Source organism: Artemia sp. Qi Xiang Cuo, chromosome 8 (assembly GCF_049724085.1).
Source record: "Artemia sp. Qi Xiang Cuo chromosome 8, ASM4972408v1, whole genome shotgun sequence".
NCBI lineage: Eukaryota > Metazoa > Arthropoda > Branchiopoda > Anostraca > Artemiidae > Artemia > Artemia sp. Qi Xiang Cuo.
This window is the reverse complement of record NC_142801.1, coordinates 79,269,987-79,286,836: the sequence shown is the minus strand read 5'-3', so window position 1 is coordinate 79,286,836 and position 16,850 is coordinate 79,269,987. Positions and strand designations below refer to the sequence as shown.

The window sequence follows — 16,850 nt, the reverse complement described above, 5'->3', positions numbered from 1 at the left end:
AATAACCATCAAAATTCGATTCTCTTTATGTATCTATTGTTATCAGTAAACTGTTTTTTTAGCGTTTCGGTTACTATTGAGCCACATTGCTCCTTACTTACAGTTCGTTACCAGGAACTGTTTAATAAAACAAAGCGTTACCACGAGCTGTTTGAAAAAAAACAACGTTTTTTATGAATGACCTTGACAAGTGATGTGACTTTAAAAAAAGACAAGACAAGTGACAAGATCATGACTTTAAAAAACAAACAATTCCAACAAGGTTGAACAGATAAAAATTCTAATTTGTGTTTTACCCAATGATATTGCCTCAAATTTTTAGAATACTGAAAAACTGAGTTCAGTGGTTCAGTTGGATGGTGGTTCAGTTGCACGGTGGTTCAGTTGCACGGGGTTTAGATACACGGGGGTTTAGTTGCATGAGGGTTTAGTTAAATGAGGTTCATTTGCCCGGTGGTTCGGTTATACAGGGGCTCAGTTGCACGGTGGTTCAGTTACAGGGGTTCAGTTGCTTGTGGTTCAGTTACACGGTGGTTCAGTAACACGCACACCGCTTATTGAAATTAGCAATAACTTACTGTAATATTGTGGTGAAATAAACGCCGTTTATACAGCATTACTAATTTACGCAAGTAATTTAAAAGGTGAAAAAAACGAAGTTCAGGCTACTATTGATGCTTTCAAAAATAAAACGAGTAGCGAAGAATAATCCAAAAATAACGAATTATAATAAGTGAGTTAGTCAACAGTAAAAGAGAACTTCATTCAGGGTTCATATTTACAACCTGAAAGTTATAGGTTGTGGTTTGCTCTTTGTCAAGGCCTAAAACACCGCCAGATTTGCCATATTGGCATATTTCCTTCCAGACTGACGGGAAAATTTTGAGTTATGCAGCCAGGCGGGATAATCTTGGCGTATTTTGAAAAATTAGTCAAGATTTACTTAATATTCACCATTGTAAGGTTGAATTGCTACTTCGAAAAAAAACAACAAACAAACGAGGGACAAATAATAATAATAAAAAAAATATTACTCCCCCTCTTTCTTACATAATTGTACATAAAAAGAGCTAGTACTAAATCTGAAAGTCCTTTATTACTTAATTTTTGCATTGCAATTATCTTTTACAGCAGGTATTATTTTAAAACAGAAGCTTTATGTAAGGTGTACACAAACTTCCTGGGATCCAAAAAGATTGATGAAAGTAATTTGTTTTTGAGAATAATAACAAAATCAACAATACATGTCATAGTTCACCAATCAGCTGTCAGAACACGGGATTGTTAGGGCTCATGAACCGATGATCTAATTTTACACTATTTTTACATCTTGTTTTGGCTTTCACCTGTGAAAAACAATTTCAGATATCAAGGCTGTAGAAAGGGCTGATCCGACTGATCAGCAGTCCATTTGTACAATAACCTCACTTATATATGCCCTGAGTGTCTTGTACCGATCCTGCCAGTCTATGGTTTACAATGATAGCATTAATGGGGTTACCTGTCATAACCTTGTATGAAAAATCACTATTCTGTAACAAGTTTTTATTTGAAACTACAAACAAGCGGGATTTCTCCAAGAATGGGTTGTGAAATGACAGTTCAGATTCGACTTAAGCTGAAAATGCTCTCTTATACACTTTTTCACATATTACATTTAAACGGTTTCTACCCACTGTGCACCCTTCGGTGTATAATCAAAGAACCTTAATGAGAAAAGCTCTTCTCACATACCTCACGTTTATAAGGTTTCTTACGAGTGTGCAGTCTTTGATGCGTATTCAAATTAATCAGGTGAGAAAAGTTCATCTCACACACATCACATTTATAAGGCTTCTCACCTATATGCACTCTTTGGTGCAGATGCAAACTGCTTGAGTGAAAAAAAACCTTTTACACACGTCACATTTAAATTACCTCCCACCTGTGTGCACTCTTTGGTGCTCATTCAAACTGCTTGATCGAGAAAATTTTTTTTCACACATCACATCACGTTTCTCTCTCCTGTGTGCAGTTTTATATGTCTTTTCAAATTGCCCAGATGAGAAAAGCTCTTGTGGCATACATTACATTTAAAGGGTCTCTCACCTGTGTGTAGTCTTTGATGGATTTTCAAATTGCCCAGCTGAGAAAAGCTCTTTTGGCATACACCACATATAAACGGTTTTTTTCCCGTATGTTTTCTTTGATGTGTTTCCAATAGTGAATGGGAGGGAAATCTTTTATTGCATATATTGCACTCATTGTCTTTTTTGCACTTTTTCCTATGCAAGCCAATGTTAGAATTTGAAGTTTCCATAAGTGCACTGGTATTACTTGATGATATATCTGCACCTCCTACAATAAAATAAATAAAAGCGATAAAAAAAACCTATAACACTACAATGAAACATTCTCATTCATATAATCTAGAGCAATGATGCTCACATGAAAAAATCAATAAAAAAATGAAAAAAATCAGAAAAATTAAGAAAAAATTATAGCAAAACGAGAGGCTTGAAAACATTCAGGCCTATTGCTATGAGCATTATAAAATAAAACTCCCCAATTTTATTTACAGATTTTACCATTCAAACATTAAACATATCCCTCTGTTAAGAAAAAGATAAGAAGAACACTTGTACTTACAATCAACTAAACTTTACATTAAAGGTGGGTTTAATGGTCTAAGAGTTTGCCTTTGTTTGCTGATATTTTAAACAAAACAATGAGAGGCAAATTAAAAAAAAAGTGGCCTTAAAAATGTAGCCCTTTTTTTACGTAATTCTATTTATTAATTCCGTTAACAAATTATAATAATTAATAATAATTTCTTACATAATTCTATTAATTCCATTGCAACTGAAACACCGTGTAACTGAACCCCAAGCAACTGAACCACCGTGCAACTGAACCACCGTGCAACTGAGCCACCTTGAAACTGACCCACCCCGCAAGTGAACCACCGTGCAACTGAACCACCGTGTAACTTAACCACCATGCAACTGAACCCTCGTGCAACTCAACCACCGTACTCACATTGGGTAAAACACAAGTTAGAATCTTTATATATTCAACCTTTTTGGAATTGTTTGCTTTTTAGAGTCTTGATATAAATGACTCTCAAGATGAATAATAAAAAAGATCTGTTTTGTTGTCACAAATTAAAGAAAATCGGACGTCATAAACTCTTAAAGCCAAAATTGATTTATCCTCTTTTATGTCTGTTAATGGGATCCCCTTCACCCTCTCACTGTCTATGGATCTAAACGTTTATCCCCCGCGGGAAATACCCCCCTCCTACCCACGGAAGCCCCTCACCTGGAAAATACCCCCCTCGTGGAAAATATGGTTTTTAAAATTTCAAAATCTTATTTGAGTTGTGTTATCTTTTAGTCCAATTGAGAGGTGCTAAGGAAAGTGGAAAATAGGAATTTATGTGTAAGTCTTGCCCCCCCTCCGTGCGAAAAATTTCTTCTCACAGAAAATATTCCAGATCCCCCCCTTCAGAAAACCCCTCGCGAAAATTGTCCGCATATTTACCAATGACAAATACTATCTGTAAGCAATAGACAAATTACAAAACTTAAAAAGGAACTGAAACTTGTGCAATGAGGTTATCTGATTGTTTTGTAGCTAGGGAGAGAGGTAGATACCCCAAAGGGTGCAAATTGATGCCAAAACATGTCTGCTCTCATTGAGCTTTCAGATAAATGCAGAATTAGCTCTAAGGGAGAGACGAGAGGAGGATTTTGGTAAAAATTGTTTGATAATCCCCAGTAATTTCTAGTCTTTTTATTAGATGAATCAGACCTTTTCTGAACGTTGAGTAATAAAAATCTATGTTGAAAATATCGGAAAATAACTTTGAGAATTTAGATAACAAAAAAGTCGCTTTTGTTGCGCTTTCTTTGAATTAATTAAAAAGATCCTTTCGAAAAACAATTTGTCAAAGAAAATTAAGGAGCCACATTAAGCCAAAGACTAGCATAAACAAATTCCTATAATAGTTCAAACCCAAAATTATCAAAATTTATTACAAAAAAAGGAAACCCAAAACGAACAGAAATTAAAACAAACGATCATAGAAAACATAGGGGTTTTAGGGACTGAACCACTGTAACTGAACCACCGTGCAACTGAACCACCTTACAACTGACCCACCTTGCAACTGAACCACCGTGCAACTGAACCACCGTGCAACTGAACTAACGTGCAGCTGAACCCTCTGAACTTACACGCTGAACCCCCATTCTAGAAAAAAACCCCATTTAATTTAACCCAACCCTCATTTAAATCAAGTTCTGTTTCACTGAACTCAAGCCAAGGCCTAAAAATAAGTTTAAACTAAGGCTGATTAACAGCTCAAAATCTATTTCTTGCTTCGTTTGCAGTTTTTAACTTGTATTACTCATCAACGTTACCCCTAAACCCTCTAAAATGAATGAAACTTTCAGGAATGGGCCTATCGCCAAAAGTATGGTTCGATAAAGTGTTTGTTTTGGTTTTATTACAAACTATGAACTTCTCAATTAGAACTTGGTTAAGGACGTGCCAATGGGCAAATAAACGCATCAATTTTACAATTTAAAACCGGTTCCCAAAGCTCTTTCAGTTTAACTATTAAGTGTTTGAGTCAGTTTGACAAAGTCAGTTTGACTTTGACTATAAAGCGTTTTGGTTATGTCGGTGGAGTCTGTATCATTCTGATATCTGAATTTGCTATAACTGAATCTCAACGTGGAGGAAATGTTCTAAACTTGAATGGACATGAGTACCTTTCCCATACATGGGCGCCCATATGGGGGGGCAGGGGGGGCTCTTGCCCCCCCTGGCTGAATGATGCTGCCTTATTGTTATATTTTTTTTCTGAGATTTCTATTATATAGCATTAAAAGTAGCAAATAGACGAAGTTTGCCGCCCCCCTGGAATTCAGCTTATGGGCGCCCATGTTCCCATAGTAACTTTAAGAATGGCTCCATCTTATGGAGATGTCGCAAGTATGTTACATATAAATGTTCAGCTACTATAACAACAAGAAATGAACAACTTGTGACGCAACCACGTGACCACTTACACTCTGGTGATTCATTAAATGATTCACAAAACATTTCAGCAGAGAGCCACAGTCAGGCACTTTTCTATTCCTCAAGAATATAAAGATTTAGTTCTTATTGCCTCAGGAGAAAATGATTACAGAAGAATTTTGGTTCTAGGAAACAACAATAAGGTGAAACTTTCTGAAAGATCGGAATTAATGCTCTGTGACTGAACCTTTAAATGCGTACCACGTGTATTCTTCCAACTTTACAGTATACATGGAAAAGTAGAAGATGCTTGCCCCCTTTGTCTATTTTGCCCTCTTTGAATATTTTAAGCAAGTATCTCCTCTAACCAATCCGAGTAAATTATTGCTGGACTTGGAGGCAGCAGCAGTTAATGCATTTAAGCAAGGCTTTCCAAACACTCAAATATCTGGATGCTTTTTCCATTTTAGCAAGAGCATACAAAAAAAAGTTTGTGCTATAGGTTTGAAAATTGAATATGGAACAGATGCTCACATTAATATGCTTGTGAAAAGTTTGTTTACTATGGCATTCCTTCAAACTGATGACATAGCAAACGTTTTGAGTTATTATGTGGGCAGTTTCCGGATCGTAATGACACAGAGCTACTGTCTTATTTGGACGAAACATACGTAAGGAGAGTCCAGATACATGGCCGTAGGACAAAACCTAGATTCCCACCTGAGCTTTGGAATCATACAAACGATGCACTAGTTTGTGAACCAAAAACAACCAATACTACAGAAGGCTTTCATTATGCTTTAAACGCCATGTTCTCTTGCAATCACCCAGGTGTTTAGAAATTATTTGAAGGAATAAAAAGTGATATCGGCATTGAAAGATTAATGGCCATTCAAGCACAAAAGGGCATAGAAGGTATTAGAGGCAAATACAAAGTTATTGCTGAAAGGATGTCTATGAACATACAGGGATATTCTAATGAGCCTGACAAGCTCAAACATCTTCGGCAAATAGTCCATTTGCAAGTTTCGTAAACACAGTATTAGTGTCATATTAGTGAATGTTTAATGTGAAAAATTATGTAAAAAATTCCATATTAGTGAATTATATGACTAAATTCATACTAGTAAACGGAAAAGTAGTTTGTGTCATTAAGTCTTTGTGTAATCCATAAAATAAATAGATAACTGAAAATTCCTCTTTCATTATTAAGGAATGTATACAACTAGCGTTAATACTGTCACTACCAACTTAATGCAGCATCAGGATGCTTAAGGCCGACACAGCTTCACACGCTCCTCCTCCATCCCAATTTATTGAGAGCCTCCCTTTTTAAACCCTCCCAAGAAGTTCTTATTTCCCTTAAATATTTCCTTACGACATCTACCAACTCCATTGGCTGATAACGTTTAGGGTACTTACGTTTGGTTTTTGTTTGGGGTACTTGTCCATTTTTCAGAAAACTGCCAAATTGATTCAATTTACAGGTATAAGGGTTGGAACAACTGAGACACTTAAGAGACAGATAGGATATATATAATTTGAGCTATATATTTGCATATTATGGGGACTGGGGGTTAAATATAACGGCGGTGAATACAAAATGTAACCTAACCAAAATATCAACTCTATATATTAAATATTTAATTAAAACATAACTACAAGGTAGTTATTCCCTTGAGCCTAAGCTAATTGTCTCCGAATACAGACCACTATAAACCAGTTATTGTCTGATCTTGCAGATCCAAACTCTTGGTGTTTTCTGAATTATGGACAAGAACCTCGTTTGGTCCTAGATTGTTGACCGACACGGATAATCTTTGGCAATCCTTCAACCACAAAACATGTCCTAGCCATCACAAACTTTCTCTCACTACAGCCCTAGAAAGTGGGACTGAACCACATTTTTGTACAGCCCACGAAATTTTAACTTTGAATCAAATTAGCTCTTTTAAAACTTTAAAGAATATTTCTAGCTATTATATAGCAGGGCTACCGATTATTTTGTTTCTATGCCCTTTCGAAAACCTGCATGCACATAATATTTTTGTTTAATTAAAATATCCTCTAAACGTTCCCAAGTTTCACTTTAATATTCTTAGCGTAATTAGTTAGCGATTGTAGTAGTAGTATTAGTACCACATACATGGTGCCTTCGGGCTAGTTTGAGGTCCCCCACAACTTATCCTCAAAGGTCGAACTTATTAATAGAAGCCGTTCTTGAGATATTGCTGTGTAACTAGACCCCGGCGCCGCGCCGGCGGATCGACAGTAGAAATGATTATAAAGGTCGTGACGGGCACCCCTGCTGCCACCTACAACTTTTTTTACATAATTTATTCAAGGATTATCGATCGAGTCTAATGGGGGTCGATGGTCAATCGATCTGTTGTTGTTTGGCCAAGTGTAATGACATGAGGGGTGATTTACATAATCGCTAGGGGAATGTATTGATTCACGAAGGGGAATTAAGAAACAAACATGGCTTGTTTGATGTTTGGCTAGCCTAACCTGAGAAATTGATTTACATAATCGGTGGGGGAGAATGTATTGATTTACGAAAGGGGAATTAAGAAACAAACATGGCTTCTTTGATCTTTAGGCTAACCTAACCTGAGAAATTGATTTACATAATCGGTGGGGGAATGTATTGATTCACGAAGGGGGAATTAAGAAACAATCATGGTTTCTTTGATCTTTAGGCTAACCTAACCTGAGAGCTTGATTTACATAATCGGCGGGGAAATTATTGATTCACGAAGGGGGAATTAAGAAACAAACATGGCTTCTTTGATCTTTAGACTAACCTAACATGAGAACTTGATTTAAATAATCGGGGGGGGAATTATTGATTCACGAAGGGGAATTAAGAAACAAACATGGCTTCTTTGATCTTTAGGCTAATAACCTAACCTGAGAAATTGATTTACATAATCGCTAGGGGAATATATTGATTCACAAAGGGGGAATTAAGAAACATTATGGCTTTCTTTATTCTTAGGTCTGAGGGATAAACGTTCTTTAGGTCAGAGAGAAAAATTAATATTTTATTTTTAAATAGGGCTTCATTGATCTTTACTGTCAGGAATTAGAAATAACATCACTTGTTATCTTGGAATTATGCGGGAGGCTAAAGAGATAGAAATTCTATTTTTAAATAAGGCTTAATACCTTAATAGTGTAGCTAGGAACATTTATGAGATGAAGAGAGTAACGTAGGAAAGGGTTTCCTAGAAATTTGAAATGTGAAAGCACAGAGATGCCAAAAACAAAAGGAACATGCTGAGATTACTTTTAGGGGATTATTTGGGTGAAACGGTTTTAGACATTTTAGGGAATTATTTCGGCGAAACAGTTAGAGACATTTTAAAAGATGATTTTAGAAAAGGTTTTAGAAGAGGTTTTGAGTGTGGTCGTTATAGTAAACAAGTTCTATTTGAACAGTATCGTGAGGTCCTCTACCCCAACCCCAAAGGGCCCCGATCGCCCTACCCCGATCCAAAGGGTTCCGATCCCCATACCCCAATCCCGAAGGAACCCCCCGGTCCCCAAAGGTTCCCCGGGCTCCCACCCGGCCCCCCCAGACCCCAAAAGGCCCTCCCCGGGCCCCCAAAGAGTCCCCTCCATATTTTTTAATACTTTTTTTTAAGGCTTTATTATATCTTTTCAGAACAAGTTATTTTCTTAATGTCCATCCTAAACCCATTTTACAAGTTGAAATGGGCGAAACCGTTTTAGGCATTTTAGGGAATTATTTCGGCGAAACAGTTAGAGACATTTTAAAAGATGATTTTAGAAGATGTTTTAGAAGAGGATTTGAGGGTGAAACTCTGTGGTCGTTATAATACACAAGTTCCATTTGAATAGTGTCGTGAGGTCCCCTACCCCACTCCCAACGGCCCCCGGTCCCCCTAATGCACATCAAGCCCCCAAAGACCACCGGAACCCCATCCCCCCCATTTTTTAAAAATAATTTTTGAATTTTTTTAACATGGTATTTTCTTATATAAACCCTTTTCCAACTTGAAGTACTTATCTTTTTCACTCACAACTATACTTTACAGCTTTCTGGATACCTCAACACCAAGAAATACTTTTAAAAGACCATTTCAGAGCAAGTTACTTTCTTAATGTTCCTCCTAGACCCATTTTGCAACTTGAACTACTTATCTTTTTCACCCTCAACTATACTTTACAGCTTTTTGAGTGTCCCAACACCAAGAAATACTTTTCAAAGACCATTTCAGAGCAAGTTACATTCTTAATGTCCCTCCTAAACCCATTTTCAAACTTGAAGTACTTATTTTTTTCACCCAAGACTATACTTTACAGCTTTTGGATACCTCAACACCAAGAAATACTTTTCAAATACAATTTCAGAGCAAGTTACTTTCTTAATGTCCCTCCTAAACCCATTTGTAACTTGAAGTACTAATCTTTTTACCCCACAACTATACTTTACAGCTTTTTGAATGACCCAACACCAAGAAATATTTTTCAAAGACCATTTCAGAGAAATTTTCTTTCTTAATGTTCATCCTAAACCCATATTGCAACTTGAAGTACTTATCTTTTTCACCCACAACTATACTTTACAGCTTTTTGGATACCTCAACACCAAGAAATACTTTTCAAAGACCATTTCAGAGCAATTTACTTTCTGAAGGTCCCTATTAAACCCATTTTCCAACTTGAAGTACTTATCTTTTTCACTCAAAACTATACTTTACAGCCTTTTGGTTACCTCAACACCAAGAAATACCTTTCAAAGACGATTTCAGAGCAAGTTACATTCTTAATGTCCCTCCTAAAACCATTTTCCAACTTGAAGTAATTACATTTTTCACCCACAACTCTACTTTACAGCTTTTTGTATACCTCAAAACCAAGAAATACTTTTCAAAGACCATTTCAGAGCAAGTTACTTTCTTGATGTCCCTCCTAAACCCATTTTTCAACTTAAAGTACTTGTCTTTTTCACCCACAACTATACTTTACAGCTTTTTGGATACCTCAACACCAAGAAATACCTTTCAAAAGGCATTTCAGAGCAAGTTACTGTCTTAATGTCCCTCCTACACACATTTTCCAACTTGAAGTACTTATCTTTTTCATCCACAAATAGACTTTACAGCTTTTTGGATACCTCAACAACAAGATATACCGTTCAAAGGCCATTTCAGAGAACGTTACTTTCTAATTGTCCCTCCTAAACCCATTTTCCAACTTAAAGTCCATATCTATTTCACACAAAACTATACTTTACAGATTTTTGGATACCTCAACACCAAGAAATACTTTTCAAAGACCATTTCAGAGCAAGTTACTTTCTTAATGTCCCTCCTAAACCCATTTTGCAACTTGAAGTACTTATCTTTTTCACTCACAACTATACTTTACAGCTTTTTGGATACCTCAACACCAAGAAATAATTTTCAAAGACCAGTTCAGATCAAGCTAATGTGTTAATGGCCCTCCTCCCAACTTTTTCAATCATGTAGATCTTATCTTTTTCATCCACAACTATCCTTTACAGCTTTTTGGATACTTAAACATCAAGAAATACTTTTAAAAGACCATTTCAGAGCAAGTTACTTTCTTATTGTTCCTCTTCAACCCATTTTCCAACTTGAAGTCCTTATCTTTTTCACCCAAAACTATACTTTACAGCTTTTTGAATGCTCCAACACCAAGAAATACTTTTCAAAGGCATTTCAGAACAAGTTCTTTTCTTAATATGCTTCTTGAACCCAATTTTACAAATTCTAAATTTTTCCATAGTAGATAGAAAAATCTATATCATAGCTGTGAATATTTTCACGAAAGATGAGCAGTTCTATTTCAATTTTAAATTTTCTCAATGAAGTGAAGAAAAGTTCAAGTTCTCTTCTGAATTTTCTCAATGAAAAAGAAATTAGTTTTTATTCAATTCTATTTATTTCACAAAGACATAAAGAAATTTAATGTTCAATTCTAATTTTTCGGTGGAAGATAGAAAAAGTAATACCATACTTGTAAATATTTTCACGGACGATAAAAAGTTCTAGTTCAATTTAAAATTTTCTCAACGAAGTCAAGGAAAGTTCAAGTTCTCTTCTGAATTTTCTCAATGAATAAGAAATTAGTCATTGATCATTTCTATTTTTCCAAATAATATAAAAATTTTCAACTTTAGTTCAGATCTGTCTCGAAGAGATGAAAAATTTAAAATACTGTTCCAAATTTTTCACAGAAGATAAAAAAGTTCAAGTTCTCTTCGGAATTTTACCAAAGACAACAATTGAATTCTAATTTCTTCAGAGAAAACAAAAATCTTCCACTTCAGTTCTTTATTTCACAAAGACATAAAGAAATTTAAAGTTCAATTCAAAATTTTTCGGTGGAAGATAGAAAAAGTAATACCATACTTGTGAATATTTTCACGAAAGATAAAAAGTTCTAGTTCAATTTAAAATTTTCCCAACAAAGTGAAGAAAAGTTCAAGTTCTCTTCTGAACTTTACCAAAGAACATACTTCAATTCCAATTTCTCCAGATAAAATAAAAATCTTCCACTTCAGTTTTTTATTTCACAAAGACATAAATAAATTTAAAGTTCAATTTTAATTTTTCGGTGGAAGATAGAAAAAGTAATGCCAGACTTGTGAATATTTTCATGGAATATAAAAAGTTCTAGTTCAATTTAAAATTTTCTCAACGAAGTGAAGAATGGTTCAAGTTCTCTTCTGAATTTTACCAAAGAACATAATTCAATTCTAATTTCTCCAGAGAAAATAAAAAGCTTCCACGTCAGTTCTTTATTTCACAAAGACATAAAGAAATTTAAAGTTCAATTCTAATTTTTCGGTGGAAGATAGAAAAAGTAATACCATACTTGTGAATATTTTCATGGAAGATAAAAAGTTCTAGTTCAATTTTTAATTTTCTCAACGAAGTGAAGAATAGTTCAAGTTCTCTTCTGAACTTTACCAAAGAACATACTTCAATTCTAATTTCTCAAGAGAAAACAAAAATCTTCCACTTCAGTTCATTACTTCACAAAGACATAAATAAATTTAAAGTTCAATTCTAATTTTTCGGTGGAAGATGGAAAAAGTAATACCATACTTGTGAATATTTTCACGGAATATAAAAATTTCTAGTTCAATTTAAAATTTTCTCAACGCAGTCAAGGAAAGTTCAAGTTCTTTTCTGAATTTTCGCAATGAATAAGAAATTAGTCATTGAACATTTCTATTTTTCCAAAAAATAAAAAAATTTTCAACTTTAGTTCAGATCTGTCTCGAAGAGATGAAAAATTTAAAATACTGTTCCAAATTTTTCACAGAAGATAAAAAAGTTCAAGTTCTCTTCGGAATTTTACCAAAGAACACAATTGAATTCTAATTTCTTCAGAGAAAACAAAAATCTTCCACTTCAGTTCTTTATTTCACAAAGACATAAAGAAATTTAAAGTTCAATTTAAAATTTTCTCAACGAAGTGAAGAAAAGTTCAAGTTCTCTTCTGAACTTTACCAAAGAACATACTTCAATTCTAATTTCTCCAGAGAAAACAAAAATCTTCCACTTCAGTTCTTTATTTCACAAAGACATAAAGAAATTTAAAGTTCAATTTTAATTTTTCGGTGGAAGATAGAAAAAGTAATGCCATACTTGTGAATATTTTCACGTAAGATAAAAAGTTCTAGTTCAATTTAAAATTTTCTCAACGAAGTGAAGAATAGTTCAAGTTCTCTTCTGAACTTTACCAAAGAACATACTTCAATTCTAATTTCTCCAGAGAAAACAAAAATCTTCCACTTCAGTTCTTTATTTCACAAAGACATAAAGAAATTTAAAGTTCAATTCTAATTTTCGGTGGAAAATAGAAAAAGTAATACCATACTTGTGAATATTTTCATGGAAGATAAAAAGTTCTAGTTCAATTTTTAATTTTCTCAACGAAGTGAAGAAAAGTTCAAGTTCTCTTCTGAACTTTACCAAAGAACACAATTCAATTCTAATTTCTTCAGAGAAAACGAAAATCTTCCACTTCAGTTCATTATTTCACATAGACATAAAGAAATTTAAAGTTCAATTCTAATTTTTTGGTGGAAGATGGAAAAAGTAATGCCATCTTGTGAATATTTTCACGGAAGATAAAAAGTTCTAGTTCAATTTAAAATTTTCTTAACGAAGTCAAGGAAAGTTCAAGTTCTCTTCTGAATTTTCTCAATGAAAAAAAAAATTAGTCATTGATCATTTCTATTTTTTCCAAATAATATAAAAATTTTCCACTTTAGTTCAGATCTGTCTCGAAGAGATGAAAAATCTAAAATACTGTTCCAAATTTTCTCAACGAAGCGAAGAAAAGTTCAATTTCTCTTCGGAATTTTACCAAAGAACACACTTCAATTCTAATTTCTCCAGAGAAAATAAAAATCTTCCACTTCAGTTCTTTATTTCACAAAGACATAAAGAAATTTAAAGTTCAATTATAGATTTTTCGGCGGAAGATATAAAAAGTAATACAATACTTGTTAATATTTTCACGGAACATAAAAATTTCCATTTCAATATAAAATTTTCTAAACGAAGTGAAGAAAAGTTCAAGTTCCTATTCTGAACTTTACCAAAGAACACACATCAATTCTAATTTCTCCAGAGAAAACAAAAATCTTCCTCTTCAGTTCATTATTTTACAAAGACATAAAGAAATTTAAAGTTCAATTCTAATTTTTCGGTGGAAGGTGGAAAAAGTAATATCATACTTGTGAATATTTTCACGGAAGATAAAAAGTTCTAGTTCAATTTAAAATTTTCTCAACGAAGTCAAGGAAAGTTCAAGTTCTCTGCTGAATTTTCTCAATGAAAAAGAAATTATTCATTGATCATTTCTATTTTTCCAAATAATATAAAAATTTTCCACTTTAGTTCAGATCTGTCTCGAAGAGATGAAAAATTTAAAATACTGTTCTAAATTTTTCACAGAAGATAAAAAAGTTAAAGTTCTCTTCGGAATTTTATCAAAGAAAACAATTCAATTCTAATTTCTCCAGAGAAAATAAAAATCTTCCACTTCAGTTCTTTATTTCACAAAGACATAAAGAAATTTAAAGTTCAATTCTAAATTTTTCGGTGGAAGATAGAAAAAGTAATACCATACTTGTGTAGATTTTCCTGGAAGATAAAAAGTTCTAGTTCAATTTAAAATTTTCTCAACGAAGTGAAGAAAAGTTCAAGTTCTCTTCTGAACTTTACCAAAGAACACACTTCAATTCTAATTTCTCCAGAGAAAACAAAAATCTTCCACTTCAGTTCTTTATTTCACAAATACATAAAGAAATTTAAAGTTCAATTCTAAATTTTTCGGTGGGAGATAGAAAAATTAATACCATACTTGTGATTATTTTCACGGAAGATAAAAAGTTCTATGAAGTGAAGAAAAGTTCATATTCTTTACCGAATTTTACCAAAGAACACAATTCAATTCTAATTTCTACAGAGAAAATAAAAATCTTCCACTTAAGTTCTTTATTTCACAAAGACATAATTAAATTTAAAGTTCAATTCTAAATTTTTCGGTGGAAGATAGAAAAAGTAATACCATACTTTTGAATATTTTCCCGGAAGATAAAAAGTTCTAGTTCAACTTAAAATTTTCTCAACAAAGTGAAGAAAAGCCCAAGTTCTCTGCTGAATTTTAATAGAGAACACAACTAGTTTATAATTTCAGCATAGAAAATAAAAATCTTCCAATTCAGTTCTTTTTTTCAAAAAAGAAATAAAGAAATTTCATGTTCAATTCTAAATTTTTCGGTGGAAGATAGAAAAAGTAATACCATACTTGTGAATATTTTCCCGGAAGATAGAAAGTTCTAGTTCAATTTAAAATTTTCTCAACGAAGTGAAGAAAAGTTCAAGTTGTCTTCTGAACTTTACCAAAGAACACAATTCAATTCTAATTTCTCCAGAGAAAATAAAAATCTTCCACTTCATTTTTAAGTTCCCCAAAGAAATACAGAAATTTAAAGTTCTATTCTAAATTTTTAATGGAAGATAGAAAAAGTAATACTATGACTGTGATTTTTTTTCCATGAAGATCAAAAGTTTCACTTTATTTATAATTTTTCTTAAATTCAGTTCTGATTTTTCTCAAAGAGATGAAAAATTTAAAGTCCTGTTCCAAATTTTTCATAGAAGATAGAAAAAGTTATACATTGATTATGAATATTCAACATGGAGATAAGGAACTTCACTTTAATTCTGAGTTTTCTCGAAGAAGTGCAAATTGTTCAAGTTCTCTTCTGAATTTTCTTAAAGAAGAGAAAAAAGTTAACTCAATTCTGAATTTTACCAATGAAAATGAAAAAACCTTTCACTTCAGTTCTTAATTTCTCAAAGACATAAAGAATTTAAAGTTCAGTTCTAAATTTTTCTATAGAAGATGGGAAAAGTTATACTATGATTGTGAATATTTTCCAGTGAAGATAAAAAGTTTCACTTTAATTCTAATTTTCTTAAGTTCACTACCGATTTTTTGCAGAGATGAAAAATTTAAAGTTCTGTTCCAAATTTTTCATAGAAGATAGAAAAAGTTATACATTGATTTGAATATTCGACATGAAGATAAGGAGCATCACTTTAATTTTTAGTTTTCTCGAAGAAGTGAAAATTGTTAAATTTCTCTTCTGAATTTTCTTAAATAATTAAAAAAAGTTAGATCAATTCTTAATTTTACCAATGAAAATGAAAAAAAGCTTCCACTTCAGTTCTTAATTCCTCAAAGACATAAAAAATTAAGTTCTCTTTTAATTTTTCCAAGAAAATAAAAGGGCTCCACTTCAGTTCTGGTTTTTTTCTTCAAAGAGATTAACAATTTAAAGTTCTATTCTAATTTTAAATTTTATTTTAACTCCTTTGTCTTATGGATTTAACCATCAAATTTTTTAATTAGAAAATGAGTGACTCGTTCTATTATTAAAGACAATCGTTCAAACTCCTTCATCTAACCTCCAAAACAATAGGTTAGGTTAAGTATAAATAAATATTAATAAATAAATAGAAACATTTCTACATGTTTAAGTTAGGTTAGGTTAACTTATCATGAGTGCTCATGATAAGTTAGCCTAACCTTTTCCGGCGAGTATGGTTAGGTTAGGTTAGATTAAGTTAGGTTAGATTAGATTAGGTTAAGTTAGGTTAGGTTAGCCTACGGACGCTTCACTTAGGTTAGCTTAGGTTAGGTGAGAGACAGGCAAAAAGTTAGGTGTATGATTAGGTTAGGTTAGATTAAGTTAGGTTAAGTTAGGTTAGGCTAGGTTAGCCTACGTACGCGCTTACGTGTGTTCTTTGGTAAAGAGTGTGTTCTTTGGTCGAAGTGTGTTCTTTGGTAAAGTTCAGAATAGGAACTTGAACTTTTCTTCACTTCGTTGAGAAAATTTTAAATTGAACTTGAACTTTTTATCTTCCATGAAAATATTCACAAGTATGGTATTACTTTTTCTATCTTCCACCGAAAAATTTAGAAATGAACTTTAAATTTCTTTATGTCTTTGTGAAATAAAGAACTGAAGTGGAAGATTTTTATTTTCTCTGGAGAAATTAGAATTGAAGTGTGTTCTTTGGTAAAATTCCGAAGAGAACTTGAACTTTTCTTCGCTTCGTTGAGAAAATTTGGAACAGTATTTTAGATTTTTCATCTCTTCGAGACAGATCTGAACTAAAGTAGAAAATTTTTATATTATTTTGAAAAAATAGAAATGATCAATGACTAATTTCTTTTTCATTGAGAAAATTCAGAAGAGAACTTGAACTTTCCTTGACTTCGTTGAGAAAATTTTAAATTGAACTAGGACTTTTTAT

At 32.9% G+C, this 16,850-nt stretch overlaps 1 protein-coding gene across 5 annotated transcripts in view; it reads right to left on the bottom strand.

Moving 5' to 3' along the window:
• Positions 1-1,133: 1,133 nt before the first annotated feature.
• Positions 1,134-16,850, bottom strand: part of LOC148949830 (uncharacterized) — a 120,304-nt gene continuing 104,587 nt past the window's right edge. For 4 of the 5 annotated variants that reach the window (XM_089093791.1, XM_089093790.1, XM_089093789.1 and 1 more), the window contains one exon: positions 2,234-2,337. Coding sequence is in view for 1 of the 5 variants with exons in the window: in XM_089093793.1 (XP_088949919.1) it covers positions 1,985-2,337 (353 nt within the window). In the remaining 4 variants the exon portion in view is untranslated. Of the gene's footprint in view, positions 2,338-16,850 lie in introns of all 5 variants that reach the window. The other variant, XM_089093793.1, reaches the window with a different exon arrangement.